Consider the following 18,650-nt stretch of genomic DNA (forward strand, 5'->3'; position numbering starts at 1 on the left):
AAAATGTTTGATCGATAGTCGTTAGTATTTCGATAGTACGTTTAATTGAAAAAAACGTTGATCAAGAAAATGCCAGTTATAATTATTAAAGATTATTCTTGGCGTCAAACTTCAGAATTTGTTATATTAAATGTACCTTTAAAAGGATATCCAAAGAAAGTTGACTTATTTGTGATAGATAATTATATAAAGGTATAAATTCCAATTTCTAACAAAAGTATATTATATCAATTAAATATAAAGAAATAAATATCATACAATGTTTGATTTAATAACAGATCAGTTTTCCACCATTTATATTAGAATTATTTCTTTTTGCTAATATTGTTGAAAAAGAAAGTAAATGCACTTTAACAGAAAATGAAGCAATACTTACCTTGCGTAAAACAAATATTAACTTGCAATGGCCTACTTTGGAAATTCAAGATATTAACAATGATTTTAAACGACAGTACCGTATTCAAGCTTTAGAACATGCTCAAAAGCACGCTGAAGAAAGAACAAAATTTAAAAATGGTATATAAAATTTGATATATAAATATAAATACAATGATTTTTTCTAATAGTTTATAATTTAATTCAGAAAAGCGTCAATATTTACAAAAAGAAGCGGTAAAAGAACAAATTAATATTAATACAGACACATTGAATAAAATAGAAACAATACGAGATACACATCGGAAAGAAGCAATGCAGGAATTTGAAGATTGGAGATCGAAAGCTGAATTACCATTTCTTTCTAATATTGACGGGAAAGCACAAGAAAATAGAAAAGCTTATAAGTACTAAAATTAATAAATATCACAATTTTTATATATATTTTAACTTTGATAAGTAATTTTCTAATTTCTAATTTTATTTTTTCAAGACCACCGTTAAAATGGTTTAAAAATAAAGATAATACATTAAAATCTCAATCAATTACCGAGAAAGAAATATTTAATAATACAACAATTATAAAAGAATTTGAAACTAATTTAAAGAATGATGAACAGATTTCAGATATTCAATCAATAAATAAGAATCAAGAAAGTAATATTGAAACAGAAATGATAATAAAGGAAGAAGATAATAAAAATGACACTAGTTGCTCTGAAGAATCTGAATCAGATTATGAAACTTCATCGCATTGTTCAGTACAAGAAATGAACAAAAATGATATAAAAAAATTTTATAATAAAAAACAAAAAAGACCAGGATTGGAAACTGTAAAAGCTGCGATAAGAGGTAACATTTTAAAAAGAAATAATATATTTGAAGAACCTTCAAAATCGGTACCGTTACCAAGAAAAATGGGTATAATCAATATCACATTTTCGGAACGAAAGTTTCCAACACCAGCTAGGGAAAGTTCTCATGTCGAAGAACAAGAAGTATTATTTTTATTTATTATTGATTATTAAAATAAAAAATTTCTATTAATATTGATTTTATTACAGTGGTTGCAGAAACAGGCAGAAGCGAGGCGTAAAATTGGTTTTGATACGAAAGATCTTCGACCAGAAGAACGAGATCCCCAATGGTTAAAGGATAAAGGAGAGTATGTTTAATGCTTTGATAAAATTTCATATAAATTATTATGAATTATATAACTAATAAATTATTTGATTTTTTTAGTGAATTTTTCAAAGTTAGAAACTATTTAGCTGCTATAAGTGCTTATACGTATGGAATTAAGATTAGTGATAAAATGGCATCTCTCTATGTAAATAGATCAGCAGCACAATATGCATTAGGCAATTATCGTAGATGTATAGAAGATTGTTCTAAAGTAAGTTATGAAAATTGTAATTTATTCAACTTATATGTATAAATAAGAATTATATATGTATAAATAAGAATATTTTAATCTTCATTTTATTTTTCAGGCATTAGAATTAATGGAACCAAAATGTGAAAGCAATCAAGAATCAAGGGCTAGATGTCACGCTCGACGAGGCGCAGCATTTTGTAAATTATCGGCTCCTCAGCATGGTATTCCTGAACTAGAAGTTGCTTTGAAATTAACACCGGATAATGAAAGTATAAAACGTGACATATTGATCGCAAAACAATATTTCGATATAAAAGATTAATTATAAGAAGTAAGTAAAATTAGATTATTTGACTAACTAAAAAAGTTGATGAAATATTTTTTGTAAGTTTTTGAACAAAACATAAAACAAAATATTGTAGAAATAAAATGTTTAAAAATAAGAAATTATGTTATCAAAAAATATTTATTAATATGTTATAAAAAAACATAGAATGTTTATTATTATTAAAAATATCACAGTCAAAAATCTTATAAAGAAATTTAATTGAGGAACTCATAATTCTATATTAATATTAATTAATCGTATTATTTAATTCTATTTAATGTAATAAACATTATTTTGGTATATTTAAACTTCTTTAGCAAAAAAGTAAATAACTATTTATAATATTAATAATAACAAAAATTTTTCACCATTACTTTAAGAAAAATTTCAGAAAGAATTAATCAAATTTTATAATTTTTTTGTTGATACATTCACATTTTGTATGTTCTAAAGCATGTATCACTTCGTGATGCCTGTCACGTTGTCGATCAATCATGTGTTTCACCATAAAAACAAGACTAACATTTCTAGTTTCAACAGGTGCACAAATTTGTTTATAATCCGAACAACATCCGGCTCCATCACAACGTTTTAGAACAGTAGAAGCAGGATAAAAGACTTCGTCAGAATTAGGACCAATAGTAAGAAGTTCTGCAACTGGTACAGCTCTTGGTTGAGGCATGGAACATCGAAATTCATGTACTAATTGCACATGACTCAAAAATCCATTATCCCTGAAAATTGAATTGATTATTTCAATGAATCTGTCAAAGTTATGTGATAATATATATATGTATATATATGTATTATATATACATGTATAATACATATATGTATATATATTATATAATATAATTTACCTATGATATTTGCCGATTGAAGCAAAAGTGAAATGAATAGAAAATAACAATAGAATATATTTTTTCATTTTTTTTCAATATTAAACAATTATTAAGTTAAATATTATATTAAATGTAAATCTGTACGTTTGCTTAGATCTCATTCACAATTGTCTGGGACTAAGAACTGCGACTATTCTTCTGCGATCTGAATTCTTTCTTCCTCTCTATATATATGTTACTTTCATCCTCGGCCCGATGCCCTCTGCATCCCCCTCTTTTTCTGATTTCTCATCTTCTTTCTTCGTTGATCTACTTTTCATCTTATTGTTTTGTCTCATTCTATGGTGTTTCATATTGTCTCTCTCTTATTTCTTGGTAAGCTCGAGGAGGATTTGAAGCAAAGCATTCCAAGAACATCACGAAGATAACTATAATTACTAGTGGGTCCTGCCTCCTGTTCGAACTGAAACCATGTTACGTCGCGTGACTAGTTCTCCTTTCCTTGTCAATTGGTTCTTCTTTCTTTCATTTTCTCCTTTCATCGTATTTCTTCTTTCTTTTTGCACTTTGAATCTGAAATTTCGATCAGTCATCAACTGATTTTTCATTTTCTTTTTTGAACATCAATTGCATCGTACTGTTCTTCATGCATCGATGTATCTTGTTTGAATTTTTTTATTTATGAATAATTCTGATAAAAATTGTCAGTAATTTTATTTTTATTTTGTATTAATTTATTTTATTTAAAATTCTATAGACTATTTATAATATATTGTATAACAAATTTTTTTTTAATTTATAAATTTGTAAAGGGATCAAAAGAATTACATAGAATGTTTAATGTAATATCGTGGTATGAAGTATTTCAGCTTTCCCTGATTTGGAGTATTCTATGATGTAATAGATTACAATGAGTCATTATAGACAATTATCTACAGAGTATCTGATTATAAAATTTATTTTTAATATTCTTTTCTTTTTTTCAGAATGATAAATAAAAAAAAGAAAGTTTATATGACTTTTTTTTAAACATATAATATATTCGATTGTGACAAATATTATGAAAGGTGAGAGTAAGCATCGGTTGCCTATAAATCGAAACTCATGTTACACGAATATCCGTTAACAGTTATTCATGGAACTGACTTAATAGTATACAAAGAATTACGAATCCATGAATTGCAAATTAAATTTTATGTCTAGATATTTCATATAATTAATAATTTTAAAACTGATTATTATAGATCATCAATATTGAAGAAGGTTATATTTTTGTTGTATCTAATCAAAGTTTTCTAATTAATTATTTTAATCTTATATTAAAAATTATCAAATTATGTGACTTTTGACACGTATCATTCATTTGACACATATATCTCATTCTTATTTAGCTATCAATTAATCTTATTAATATATTTATTAAAGATAAAATATTATGATAAAATAATTCAAATAATTAAATAGTATGTTTTATTTATAATATTAATAAATTTCTTTTGGAAATAAATAGAATTTCAAATAAACATAATCAAAGTGCAGTTATGAAGGACATTCCTATTATTAATCATATGTTTCGTACATATAAATTATAGTATTGCAATAAATACGTTCATATATTTCAAGAAAATTTTTTTTTCAAATCAAAAAATTGATGAATAAAATATTTGAAGAAATATAATTAAAAAAAGATTAAAAAAAATAAATAAAAAACTTAAACAAAATAAAATATATGGCAAATTTGAAATAGAAATTTTTTTTAGTTAATGATTCCCGATTAATATATAAATTTTTGATAATGTAAATATTCTATAGTTATTATACTGTTATGTTCTATAATATTAATATTTAAAAATTAAAAATTTCAATTTCAAATTTTCTTCAATAAAAATTTTTTCCTCGATAAAAATTTTTGAAATTATAATAATGCAAATTTTTTTAATTTCTTTTTATTCTATTATTAAAACTCATTTCTGTTATTAATATGTTTCAGATATGAACTTGTTAGTAATTAATTGTTAGAAAGTTAAAATTTCTCTAAAAAAAATCTCAAAAATTCTTTATATGTAAAAATCAAGAGCAATCGAATTCAATTCGATTATATTTCGATTATAATTCGATATATATTTTTTAATAATGATGTTTATTAATGATGTTTATTAATAATGTTTCTTATTAGATGGATAAGAATATAATTGCCTAATTTTATAAGAACTAATGATTTCTTAAAATCATATTAGAAATCATACACATATAATACGAAAAACATGAAACTTAACTTATTTGGAAAAGTATAAAAATTCATTATTTTATAATTTTAATTATCATAATTATATTTCTACGAATTAAATATATTTAAATAAGACTGATACAATAAATATAAAACGAAATCAAAAATAATTAATATAAAATAAATAAATAATAAATATATACTTAATGTTACTTAATGTAAGTCTGTTTTATTTTATTAGAAACTAAATATAAAATATATTTTTATTTTCTTTAAATAAAACATAAAAATCAATATAAATATATAAATGTATAAATGTATTGAAAAAAAAAAGTATGTTCAGAAAATTAAAATATTTATATATGTTATATATATATATTACAAATACGAAAAAATTAAAAAAAAGAACAAATATTTATTCAATTAAGTGCACATTATAAATAGTTCAACAATTCAAAATATATTTTAAAGAAATCATTGCGAAAAATTGATTTCATTTCAATTTTTTTTTTTACATTAAGTATTTTTTGTGAAAAAATTTTGAATCATCAAGTTCATATTTCTTAAAATTTCAGAATCGCAGCTTACAATTGATTTTAATATATATACAAATTATAAATATATAAATATAAATTTTTATGTGAAGCAACAAATTATTTAATACAATACTATGTTCCTAAAATATTTATTGAATTTAAATTCTCAATGAATCATATCAATGAGTCAATTGTACTTTCCAGAAAAAAAGAATCCAGGTAAAAATATCCAGAATTTTTAATAATGTTAAATTTAAGTTTGTTATAAAAAATAAAAATAATTTATGTGATAAAAATATTTAATGTGATAAAAAATATAAATATTTATAATAAAATTATAAATATATTTAATTTTAATTTATAATTTCAATGAATAACAATGAAATTTTATTTCCATATTTTATACGATCTTATTTATATCATTGATTCATTGAAATACATATAACACGTTTACTTAATATCGATAAAAATATTAAATATATATTGAAAGTTTCGTATATATGAGTGATAGATTATTCTAATAACGTATCAGCAGAAGAAAAGTCGAAGTTCGACTTTGATATAAGCATTTACATCTTCTTATCAAAAAGTTAGTCGATTGTATTGGAAAACATGTTGAAGATCGTGACGAATTACAAGAATTTACTGTGTAAATTTACATTTGAAAAATATATAAAATGGAATAATATTTATAGAATGAAACTCTATTTATTACATATTAAATTATAATGTATATATAATATATAATATAACTTCAAGATTAAGTTTTGAGGTAAAATTAAGAATGAAATCCATGATGCATAAGGTAGAAACCATGATGATTTCTATGCATCAGGATATTTCAAGTGATTAAGGAATCGCATGAGTAAATGTTACCACAAAATCAAGATTAGGATATTGGATTTACGTGCGCATGAATCTCTATCGATGTGCATATACCTTGCGTAGACTATGTATGCAAGTTCTTCCATAAGTATAAATACACTTCTGGCAACAGGAAAGTCTCAGTTGAACGTCTCTTGATACGACTACGTGTCAGTGATTCATATAATTTGACTAAAAGAACATATTTCAAATATGTTCATCAAGTATCGCGCCATAGAATTTAAATTTATGAACGTATTCCTAGTGAGTTAAATTTTCAGTTTAAACGAGTTATGCATAAAAATAACTATAGTGATATAAATTAAATAAAAATTATAGAACAAATTAATAGAAACGAGGCATGAAAAATAAATTTTCTTCGCTAAAGTTAATGATATTCATCTTGTTGATCTTGGACAGTATGGTCCAATCAGCGGTAACAAATAGCGATAATCATCATAGAATAATCGGAAGAATTACTTTATCAGATGCAGTAAAAGCATCCAAGACATTTGTTTGTAAAAAACCACAATTTCGAGCGTATAGTTTAAAAGATTTGATGCAAAATGTTCATCAGAATCCTGGAGAAAGTCCTATTCAACCTGTTTATATAGTTCTAAAGAGATGTGACGGACATTCTGGATGTTGTGCGAGTCCATTAATGAGCTGTTCACCTGTAGAATCGGCGATCTATTACGAAGAGATTGAAATCGAAGTTTGGAGTTTGGAAACTAATAATAACAGAAGACAATGGATTAGAGTGGAACAACATGATAAATGCTCCTGTGAAATTACCACGATCAATAATCGATATCAATTTGAACATTTACAGCCTAATGTAACTTTAATTTGATATTAATTGATTAGAGCAGCTAAAGCAAAACATTAAAAACTGAATGTTTTTTGCATAACAAATTATAAATGTAATTGACAGTATTGATTTATAAGAAACATAAGACTGCTAATGAATTAAAATAATTAAAAATATTGCTATTTCTTTTGGTTTTGCTTAATTTTTTAAATATACTAGTTTAATTTGATATAAATATGTTCAATGCTACAAAAAAATACAAAAAAAAAAAAAAAAAATACAAAAAAATTGGCATAAAACTCAATAATGAAATCATCTCTTAAATATGCAATTATTATGCATTTATATGAATTCTCAAAAAATAGAATATTTAACAATCTGTTTATATTTATAGTAAAATCAAGGAAAATTTACGGTTTACAATAATTAAAAAGCAAATAGATAAAATTTTCTACAATTTAGATTTCTTATTGATATCATATAAAACTATAGAAATTATCATTATTTTTTTAAAAAAATATATGATTAATTTTATTAAAAATTTAAAAAGTTTTAGATGATATCAATTTTAAAAATTAAATTATTTATATAATTATTTAAGTATGTTTTTTATTTTGTTTCATAAATATTTCTAATAATATTAAACAAAAATAAAGAGGACCAAAGCCTATTATTTTAGAAATTACGCTAATTTATATAGAAGAACAATTTTAATATTTATCATTGTGATATTGTCTTATTTATATAGTAACAACATCAAAATTACGGTATTGATAAATTTTAAATTGCATTGAAAAATGTGTAAAATATTTATTAATTAATTATAATAGCTCCAGTATTTTCCATATATATGTATTTTCTTTTTTTTTAAATTCTCATTCAGAATATATTTTTAACGTACATATAATATGTATATATACGTATGTGTATATATATATATATATATATATATATATATACACACACACATATATATATTTTTGATACATATAATATGTATATGTATGTATGTGTATATATATATATATATATTTGTAAATTTTATTTAAATAATATTATTTGAGTATTGAAAAAGTATTAATTGATGATACTATTAAAATACTAAACTAGGCTAAAAAGACTGATATACGAATGATATGTTATATTTTTAGATATATCTGGAATGTATATATTTTTTTATTTATTCTAATAAATTTCATAATAAATATCAAATTGTATTAGATATTATAAAACTTAAGGATTTTATACTATTTATTAATAGATTCGAAAGTTGAAACATACATATATGTTTCCAAATGCATACTTGTATAATTATTGAAAAAGATAAAATTCTAACTTAAATCTATAAAATTAAGAAGTATGCTTTTACATAAAATAAAATACTTATACATTTTGTTAAATATTTTTAATAAAATTTTCATGCGAACATTAAATAGATTATGAAACCTAATTAAAATATATATCTTGTAGAAAAGTATTTCACACAAACATATTTTCAATACTCTTTATATATGACATCGAATAAATAATTATACAAAGTCAATCCAAAAAATAAAATAAGACAACTTAAATGCTAATTTTAATTTAATTTCTTTGAAAAAATTTTTGTTATGAGGAATGTCACTTTTGATTTAAAAAATTTAAAGAAATGAAATTATGTTTTTAATTTCATTAATTTTTCATGTAAAAAGATATACACTGCCATTATAAGATTTATATTATAGTTTTTTCTAAGTTTAGATATAACAAATGTCGTATCGACAAATGTATCTGTACAACGAAATTATCGTTTATCACTAAATAAAAATATTTTTTGTTTTGAAAGTTGATATATTAATAGTCAACATTTCTTACACTATTCGTGTACAAAGACAATAATGTGCAATTTTTCTCATGATTTCAAAATTATTTAACTTAAAATCGCGCATATGAATATTTAGATCGCATTCGTCGTCCTCTTGTTCCGCGTCCTCTTCCCGTTTCGCTATTTGTTCCTCTTGCTGCATGTCCTCCACGTATTACGCTTTGTCCTTTGAAAAAAATTGTATATTTTTGTACAAGATTTGAAATTATATAAAGACAATATATATTATTTCACAATTTATTATTATAATTATATTTACCTCTACCACCAGGTTGACTTTCCCATACAATAGGTGTAGGTCGAGTACCACGTGTTGTTCTAAATGATGATCTTGCTGATCGTCTTGCTGTAGCACCTCTAGTACCATTAGCTGCAATTGCAGCATTAGCTGCTGCTGCCATTGCTCTTTGACGAGTATTACTTGATGGAGACGCTTCTGCTTCACGACTTTCTTCTACTTCATCTTCTACTATATCACTTCCTGGCTCTTCAGTTCCTTCACCAGTATCTACTGCATCATCATCTCCAGAGATTAAAGGACCAGCTTCTTCTGTGCGCTTTTCGCCTTCTGAACTCATACCTATATAATTACACACACACGCGCGTGCATACACACACACACACACACAAAATATTATAATTATATTTTTTGTATAATTATTATTATTATACATATTATACATAATATATTGTAATATAATATTATATATAATATTATATATATAATATAATAATATAATTTATAATTACCTTCGGTCGGAGTAGTACTAATAGATTCTGTAATTATTTCAGTTTGATTATGTTGTTGATCATCAACACCAAGAACACGAATACTTGGTATAGTAGATTCTTCATTGGTATCACCAACAGTAGTACCTGTTACTGATATTGGTGTTACTGAAACTGGGGTTTCTTGTTCTTCTGATGGTCCACTGCTTGTCTAAAAGTAAATCATTCAAATTAAATGATGGAAGTATAATATTATATAAAAACATTTAATAATTTTTATACCGAAGGTGGTAAATCAGCTGCTGGTGAAACTTGTAAAGGAGTAGTAGGTACACTACGACCAGTACCACCATCTTCTAATTGAACAAGATCTATTCGTGTATCATCCATGCTTTCTTGAATTACTTGTGCTACACCAGAACTAGATGATCCAAATATCGTTCGAGTTGTTGATCCAGAAGGAGTTGATAACGAAGGAGTTGATGATGCTGTTGTTGGTGCAGATGAATCTCCAAAAGTAAAACGTCCTTGAGGAACTTGAGGAGAACTTACAGCTTCTCCAAATCCATCTCCTCGACGTGGTACAAATAAAGTTGGAGTACTTGGTACTATGCTATCATCACCACCATCCTCATATCCTTGTTGTGGCTAAAAATCATTTTATTAAAATCTCTTCATTTCTTTTTATTTTTTTATAAAAATAAAAATAATTACCAAAAGAAGATGTTGTTGTTGTTGTTGCCTAGGCATTGGTGCAATTCCACGTGAAGATCGAGTTGTAAAAGATGTAGGTGGTTCTCCTGTTGGTCCAGCACTACTGATTGCTTCTGATTGTTGTTGTTGTTGGTTCGTAGGTACTGTTACTTGAGTTTGTCTAGGAACTTCTACACTTGTAGAATCTTCACCCATTATAATTTCTACTTCATTATTATCCCTTTCTACTTCTACTTCTACTTCATAAGGCATTTCTTCTTCTTCTTCCATTTCTTCATATGGATCATTATCAAATTCTTCTTCTTCCTGTGTTTGATGATTGCCTCCTCCTTCACCTTCATCACAATCTACAACAACAACACATCCCTCTTCTATTTCCTCATCTTGATCTCTTTGGCTCGAAGTTGGTACCTAAAAATTAAAGAGATATATCATACTTTAAATATATAATTATTATTTGATATATTTTATATTTTCATTATCTAAATTCACCTGGTACTCGACCTCTGAAGCACTTGCGCTAGCAGTAGATGACATTTCTTGTCTACTTCGTTTAGTTTTGGGACTAAGCACTTGTTCTTGTCTACTATGATCTACACCTTCAACTATTCCAGATCCTGATGCTGTTGAATCAAGAGCTCTAGGACGTTTATGACCTGTTGAAGCTTGTGATGTGCTTACTGATTGTGTAGAACTACTAGCCACAGTCTGCTGTTGATCACTAACTACAGCTTGTTGTTGCTGTTGTTGTTGTTCTACTCTTGGACTAACTAGTGCAACAGTTTGTTGTTGTTGTTGTTGTTGTTGCTGTTGTTGTTGACATTGCTGTTGTTGTACACTAAGCGTTTCTGCACTTTCTGGATCTTCTCTTTGTGTTGATTCTGCAGATTCACTTAATTGTGGCTGTACAACGAGTTGTCGTAAAGTACTTGGTGTTGTCTGTGATGAACTGCTACTAGTACTGGCTGGTTGAAAATCTGGAAGACTACTAGTTGGCGAGCTTGTTTCAGTAGTATGTACTACTTGTTGTTGTGATTGTTGCTGCTGATGAGGTGCAACCATTACTGGCGCAGTAGCAGTTGTAGGTAAAACGGCAGCTGTTCTAGATTGTACTACCACACTCATAGGACGAATACTCGCTAATGGAGTTTCAGCACGTGCAGACATAGGTTTTATATTAGCTGTTGGTGGTTCTGTAGTAGCACTGATTCCACTAACACCAGCTAATTGTCGCTGTAATTGAGTAACTCTCTGTACAAGAGTTTCTTTTTCTGCCTGAATTTCTGATTTTTCATGTTCCAGACGAGAGATTCTACTTTCCATTTGAGATTTAAGTGCTGCAAGTCTAGCGTCATGTTCAGCAGTGTCTGATTCACTAGCACCAGCTTCAAATTTTGCTTTTAAGTCAAGTAATTCCTTTTCACAAATTTTTTTAGATTCTGTTAATTGCATGATTTTAGTTCTTGCACCTTTTAATACTTGTTTTGCACGTTCTTCTTTTTCAACACTTGTTTTATTCATAGTATCGATTTCTTTTTTTAATGATTCTGCTTCATTTTGTACAACTATCATTTGACGAGACAATTCATCAATTTTTGATGTTAATTCTAAGTTTGCTTGACGTAATTCTTGTCTGCCTTCTTCTCGCAATTGATCTTCACGTTCTTGAGATACATGAACATTATCTTCATTTGCAGAAGTACCAGTAGACATTCGAGACTCTTCTGATCTATTTTTTTCTTCCTCTACTGTTTTTGCAAGTTCTTCAAATTGAGTCTTATATTTTTTCGCTATTTTTCTTATTTGAATTTCTTTATTTTTTATATCATTTAAAATTGTTTCTTTATCACCAAGCTCTTTCCTTAATGTTACCAAATCTTTAGCTTTAGAAGAAGAATCAGCAAGAGCTTCATTTAAATCTTGACCTAATTTACGGGCTTCTTCAGACACTTTTTGAACTTCTTCTCCTTGAACTTGTATTTGTTTTTGAAGCAATACTAATTGTTCTTCTAATTTACTTTTTTCTATTTTTAACTGATTTAATTCTTCTGCACGTTTTGCATGTGTTTCACGCTCAGATGTAAGCAATTTACTTAGATTTTCTCGTTCAGTTTGTAATCTACGCCAATCTTCTGGGCTCGTTTTATTAGCTCTTTCCACTAATGCGTTAGCTCTTTGTCTCCATCTAGTCGCTTCTCCTTTAAGACTTGAATTTTCTTGTAATAAAGCTTCAGTTTTTGCTTGTAAATCTCTTGATGTATCTCGAAGTGGTACTACTTCTTCAGAAAGTGCTGCAACTTTTGCAGTAAGCTCTGAAACTTTTGCACTTAAACTATCTCTTTCTTCTCTTAAAATTCTATTAGAATCTGTAATAGCATTCAATGTCTCAACTTTTCGTAGCAATTCTGCATGTTTAGATGTCGTGACTACATCAATTTCAGACTTTTCTCTTTCTGAATTAAGAACAGCTTCTGTTTCTTTCAATCTTTTATCTATAACCTAAATAAAAAAAGAAATTATAAATAAAAAATGAAAATAAAATTTCAATAACATAATTTGATACTAACTTCTACTTGTGATTTCAATCTAAGATTTTCTGCTCTTAAAACATCAAATTTTGCTACAGCTAAATCTTTTTCACGTCTTAAATATTTCATTACTCTTAATAATTGTTCAGCAGATTTAGAATCATCTTCAATTCCACTGAAACTACGGTTCATGGTTTCTAAACTAGTATCAAGACTTTCCTGTTCACTTATTTTTGATTGTTGACTATGCATGATGGCAGTCTTATCGCTTAACTCTTGAATTTGATTGTGCAAAATAGCATTTTGCGCATCTAAATCTGCTATTCTTTGTTGCATTTCTTGAATTTCTTCAAGTAACTTTTTTTCTCTTTCTTGATAAGCTAATCTTTCAAGTTCTAAAGCTTCTACAGCTGCATTTCTTTCTTGAGTTAAATTTGCTATCTTTTGTTCTACTGTTTGCGCATCTTCTTTTAATTTCGCTAATATCTATAATACAATTATAAAAATTAATTCATCTTTTTTTTAATCTATTTATATATATATATGAAAAAATATTTACCTGTAAATCTGTTGAATGCAATACCATTTCTCTAGCATATTTCTCTTCAGCTTCTTTAACTGTTATTGAAGCATTATGTAAATCACTTTTTACAATTTCTAATTCTCCTTTAACTTCATCTAATTCTTCAAGCTTTCTCTCTGCATCAGCTAATTTTTCTCTTAATTCTGAGTCAGTTTCTTGTCGTCCATTAGAAACTTTTGTTAATTCTTCTACTAGTTCTTGAACTTTTTTTTGAAGAGATATTATTTTTACACGAGCTTCTTTTAAAGCAGTTTCCAATTCTTCTTTATATTTGTTATGTTGTGTTGTTAACTCTCTTAATTGAGCTTCTGCACTTTCTGCTATATCACAATATTGTTGGCTTTGCTGTCGTGAAGCTTTTAATTGTTCTGATAAAGATTTTGCTTCTGCTTGTGTTGTCGCAAATTGCATTTCAAGTTCTTTTAATCTCTTTACAAGATGTTCATCGCCTGCAAGTTTAAATAGATATAGAATTTTATTAATCATTTCCAATTAAACAAATAAAAATTTACGTTTATATTTCATACGTACCAGAGAAAGGTTTTGATATTGAATGAGTAACAGCTTGTCTTAATTTAGTATTAAGTTCTTCTATACGTTGCGTATTTTGAAAGTCAGATTGACGAGTTTGTTCCAGTTCTGCACGAATTTGTTCAGTGATATTACGTTCCTCTGTTAATCGTTCTTGAGCTGTAGCAAGCTGTCTTTCTAAATGTGCGGATAATTCTCTAAATCGATCTTGTTCTTCCTGTAACCGACGTCTTAAAGCAGCACATTCTCTTGTAGCATCATCTAAACGTTGTTCAGCACGTAATTGACCTTCAGCCTGAACACGCTCTAAACTTGCTTTAATAGATTCAACATCTGCTCGTAATAAAGCTTGCGTTTGTCGTTCTCTCTGATATACTTCACGTTCTTTCAAAAGACGACCTTCAGAATCACGTAAAAGTTGTCTTTCCTGACGTAAATTTTCTAATTGTACTTCAGCACGAGATAATCGTGTTTGAGCTGCTAAAGCTTCGTCTTTCAAAATCATTAAACTTTGTTCATGTTTGCCTATAAAATAATTTTTAAATAATTAAATCATACATATTGTTAACATTTGTAAACAATAAATATTTTAATGTATAATATAATATACTATATAATGTATAATATAATATATAATAAATATTTTATATTAAATATTACCAATTGTCACATTGTAATTAAAACATTTTTCTTCAAGAACTTTTATTTGAGATTTATAAGAAGTAACATTTGATTGTAAAAGATTAAATCGATCATTAGCCGAATCTAGTTGAGCTTTTAATCTACAACATCGAGCTGAATTAGCTTCTGCTTCTTTTCTAAGTCTTTCTACTTCATCTCCTAACATTCGTTCATGGGCTGCTCTTTCTTTTTTATATGTGTCATATTCATCTGTAACTTGTTTTAACTTTGTTTCATTTTCTTCTAATTGTCTTTGCAATTCTTTTTCTCGATTAATATCATCTTGTATTATAGATACTTCATCTTTAACAGTTTTTATTACATCAATTTCTTTTCTTTCTTCTTCAGGAATGGAAAATTCTTTCTTTTCTGGTGTTTGCTTTAAACATTGTTGATACATATTTTTATACATATCTCGTTGTCGCAATAAACCTTCTAACATTTTTGCTTGTCTGTCTTGAGCAGCTTGCATGTCTTCTAATTGTTCTAAATATCTATTATAATTATAAAAAATTAAATACAATATTCTACATTATGATATATTTTTCATATGTGTATTACAAACCTATCTAATTTTTCTTTCATTTCTCCAGAATTTATTTCATCAGTTGCTCTTTCAATTTCTTCTTGTCTTGATGATAATGTACGAACTATTGACAACAATTTTTGATTATTTTCTTGTAATTCTTCAATATCTTTAAAAGTGACAAGTTTTTTACTAATAATTTCAGATGAAGCAAGATTATCCATATCCATTGAATTTGAAAATTCATTTGTCTGAATAGTTGTACCACTCCTATTTTCTTGAACTTCTTTCAAAAGAAAGCATACCTAAAAGTATCAAATATATAATATATATATATATATATATATTAAAATATACATAAAATTATAAAAAGTATATATAATTTTAATTTTTTACCTGTCTAGCTAAATCTGATAATTCAGTTTTTAACCTTTGATTTTCTTTAGTGTGGTGTTTAGCAATGCGATTTGCTTCATCAGCTGTTTCTTCTAATCTATGATTTTCTGCTATAAGTTCATCTAATCTTGATGTTAATGTATTAATATTAGTCATTGCATTTTCATAATCTTCACGTTGTTGTTGGAGAACAGGAGCTTTTTCTTCTAATTCACGTAAAATAACATCCATTTGCGATTTTAAACGTTCATTTTCTTCACGTTCTGAAGTTAACTCATTTGTTACATCAACTAATTGTGTATAAATTTGAGTAAGACTCAAGCCTTTTCTAAGAACTCTACTAGCTATAGCTGCTGTAGGTGCAAGTTGTTCAACAGCTTGATCTAATCTTTCTATAAAAGAAATCATGATTATTAAATAAATAATAATCTTATAAAAATTACAATAATTTAGTATTTATTTACCTTGTTTAATATTTTTCAATAATTCATTTGCATGATTTAGTTCGTTTGAAAGCTCTTCTATTTTTTGTTCTTTTTCATCTAAATCTTGTTTATGTTGTAATTGAAATTGATTATGTGTTGTCTCTAATGTTCCATACTGTTCAGTAGCATGTTCTAATAACTCTTGAAGTTCTTTAACTGCATTACTAAATTCTTCAGCTTTTGCATTTGCTTCATCAGCCATGCCTTTATAGAGATCTGCTAATCTAGTCTGAGCACCAATTTCTTCTCGATAAGAAGCATGCATAGAAATTTCATGTGTACGTTGTTCTTCTAATTTCTGAGCAAGTTCATCGCAGCGTCGTTGAAGAGATGTATACGATTCTCGTAACTGTGCCGTTGCTTCGTTAGAAATACGTAATTCTTCATCGCGTTGTGCTAAACGAGTATCTGTTAAGAGTGCTCGTGCAGAAGCTTCTGCTCTTGTTGCTTGTAATTCTGACATTCTCTTTGATAATTCTTCTTCAAGACCAGCCATTTGCTGTGACAAAAGAGCTCTTTCTTGTTCTAATCGTTTTTCTCTAAAGAGTTTCAAGTATTACATTAAAACTTTATTAAAAATTGAATTGTTTAATAATGAAAGAATTTATTATATAAATACATACTTAAATTCAAGAGTCATATCACGACTTCGAATCTCTTCTGTTTCTGCTAGAGCTTGACATTTTGCAGCAACAGCATTTTGTAATTGAGTTCCCAAAGAAGATAATTCAGTATGCATTCTTTCAATTTCTGTATCTCGTCTTTCAACCTGTAATTGCAATGCATCTCTCTCATCCACAACTGTATCTCTATGCCTACGTAAATCAGCATTTTCTTTTTCTAATCTATAAATAATTAAACTTATTATATACTTATTATATAGTTATATATTATAGAGTTATATAATAATAATGATATTATATGATCAATATTATCTATATATATATATATATAAGATATATAAAAATATTTTATATATATATAAAAATTTTACATATAAAAATATAAATATTTTTCAACAATACCTTTTAACAGTTTCTTGCAGTTTTTGTATTTCACCTTTAGATTGATCTAAACTAGTTTGTAATTCCACAGTACATTTTTCTGCTAATTCAAGTTTTCCTTTACATTCTTCAAAATTTGATTTTTCTTCCGCCAAATCTTTTTGTAATTTATCTAAAGTTTGATCTAATAAAATTTAAATAAAAATATTTTATTAATAATCTAATTTTTTTAATATTATATATAATAATATTATACATGTATATAAATCTTATAGATATCTTTTCTATAAAATTAGTTGCGAATTATTTTGCGAAAATTTCATTTATATGTTTAATAAAAAAATATTTCATGTAAACTATAATGAATACGGCATATTTCTATAGAGAGGTTAATTCCTTTGTGTAAATAAACGATCGTTATTATGACAAAAAATATATAATTTCAAATTTACCAAAATTTTTTCTATTAGTTTCAAAAACTGCTTTTGCTGTAATATACTGTTCAAATTTTTCATTGAAATAAACATTGAGCTTTTTTATAAATCCTTCAGGTATTTGCGCTAATTCTTCTTCACTTAAAACCTCTCGCAACACATTATGTTCATTCTCTTCTGTTTTTTCCATCTTTTTGTTTGATTTTACTTATAAATCGAATAAATCTTCTTTCAATAATGAATTAACTCTTCATTAATAATTAAACTTGATTGAAGACACATTTGATCAATATATCACGTTTCTTTCTGTAAATCACTATGGACTTTATCGAACTGACGCGACCACTACTAACTCTACCATTACCATTATTGTTACGTACAAGTTATATATTGTAGTTGTACTTAGCGCTAGTGTGCCATTTTGTAATTAAATTTCATCAATATATAATTAAATAATTTAAATATATGTCACTTTTTATATAATTTATGAATGTAAATAGATTATTTTTTATATCATTTATATCATTTTTTATATATATGATTGAACATTTTAACTTAAAATGTATATTCTATAATCTTTATTTTAAATATCTTCTTTTCTCATTCATAATAATAAATTTTAGTTAAAATTTTATTTTAATTAAAATTCTCAGTTTTAAAAGGTATTCTTTATGTTAAAAAATATATATTATAAAAATATGTATCTTTTTATTGTTTTGTGATCATTTTATAATAAAAGAATATATAAATAATATTTGTTTTGAAAGTCAACCGTTAAAATTAATGATACTAAAAGATTTAATATAATAAATAA

The 18,650-nt window shown here is 26.2% G+C and overlaps 4 protein-coding genes across 4 annotated transcripts; 2 read left to right on the forward strand and 2 right to left on the reverse strand.

The window, feature by feature from the left end:
* Positions 1-69: 69 nt before the first annotated feature.
* On the forward strand, positions 70-2,703 carry LOC122711929 (dynein axonemal assembly factor 4-like). The gene is made up of 8 exons (XM_043931122.1): positions 70-192; positions 279-516; positions 584-782; positions 869-1,373; positions 1,440-1,540; positions 1,618-1,771; positions 1,869-2,084; positions 2,613-2,703. Exons 1-7 carry the CDS (start codon positions 70-72, stop codon positions 2,073-2,075), a joined length of 1,527 nt encoding a protein of 508 aa, XP_043787057.1. The 3' UTR covers positions 2,076-2,084; positions 2,613-2,703.
* LOC122711930 (vascular endothelial growth factor A-A-like) lies at positions 2,405-3,492 on the reverse strand. Its single transcript, XM_043931123.1, has 2 exons — positions 2,942-3,492; positions 2,405-2,815 (listed from the first exon to the last, which is right to left on the reverse strand). The coding sequence occupies exons 1-2, from the start codon at positions 3,007-3,009 to the stop codon at positions 2,479-2,481; spliced, it is 405 nt and encodes a 134-aa protein (XP_043787058.1). The 5' UTR covers positions 3,010-3,492; the 3' UTR covers positions 2,405-2,478.
* Positions 3,493-6,320: 2,828 nt separating this feature from the next.
* Positions 6,321-7,571, forward strand: LOC122711931. The gene has a single exon (XM_043931124.1). The coding sequence runs from the start codon at positions 6,912-6,914 to the stop codon at positions 7,401-7,403; it is 492 nt and encodes a 163-aa protein (XP_043787059.1). The 5' UTR covers positions 6,321-6,911; the 3' UTR covers positions 7,404-7,571.
* A 1,421-nt stretch (positions 7,572-8,992) lies between these two features.
* Positions 8,993-18,180, reverse strand: LOC122711970 (nucleoprotein TPR). Its single transcript, XM_043931208.1, has 16 exons — positions 17,855-18,180; positions 17,424-17,586; positions 17,022-17,243; positions 16,378-16,937; positions 15,914-16,305; positions 15,557-15,822; positions 14,971-15,485; positions 14,311-14,835; positions 13,756-14,228; positions 13,236-13,682; positions 11,161-13,167; positions 10,669-11,079; positions 10,237-10,602; positions 9,976-10,165; positions 9,485-9,805; positions 8,993-9,391 (listed from the first exon to the last, which is right to left on the reverse strand). The coding sequence occupies exons 1-16, from the start codon at positions 18,024-18,026 to the stop codon at positions 9,276-9,278; spliced, it is 7,146 nt and encodes a 2,381-aa protein (XP_043787143.1). The 5' UTR covers positions 18,027-18,180; the 3' UTR covers positions 8,993-9,275.
* Positions 18,181-18,650: the final 470 nt, after the last annotated feature.

Source organism: Apis laboriosa, unplaced genomic scaffold (genome assembly GCF_014066325.1).
Source record: "Apis laboriosa isolate Shangri-la unplaced genomic scaffold, ASM1406632v1 scaffold18_cov149, whole genome shotgun sequence".
Lineage (NCBI taxonomy): Eukaryota > Metazoa > Arthropoda > Insecta > Hymenoptera > Apidae > Apis > Apis laboriosa.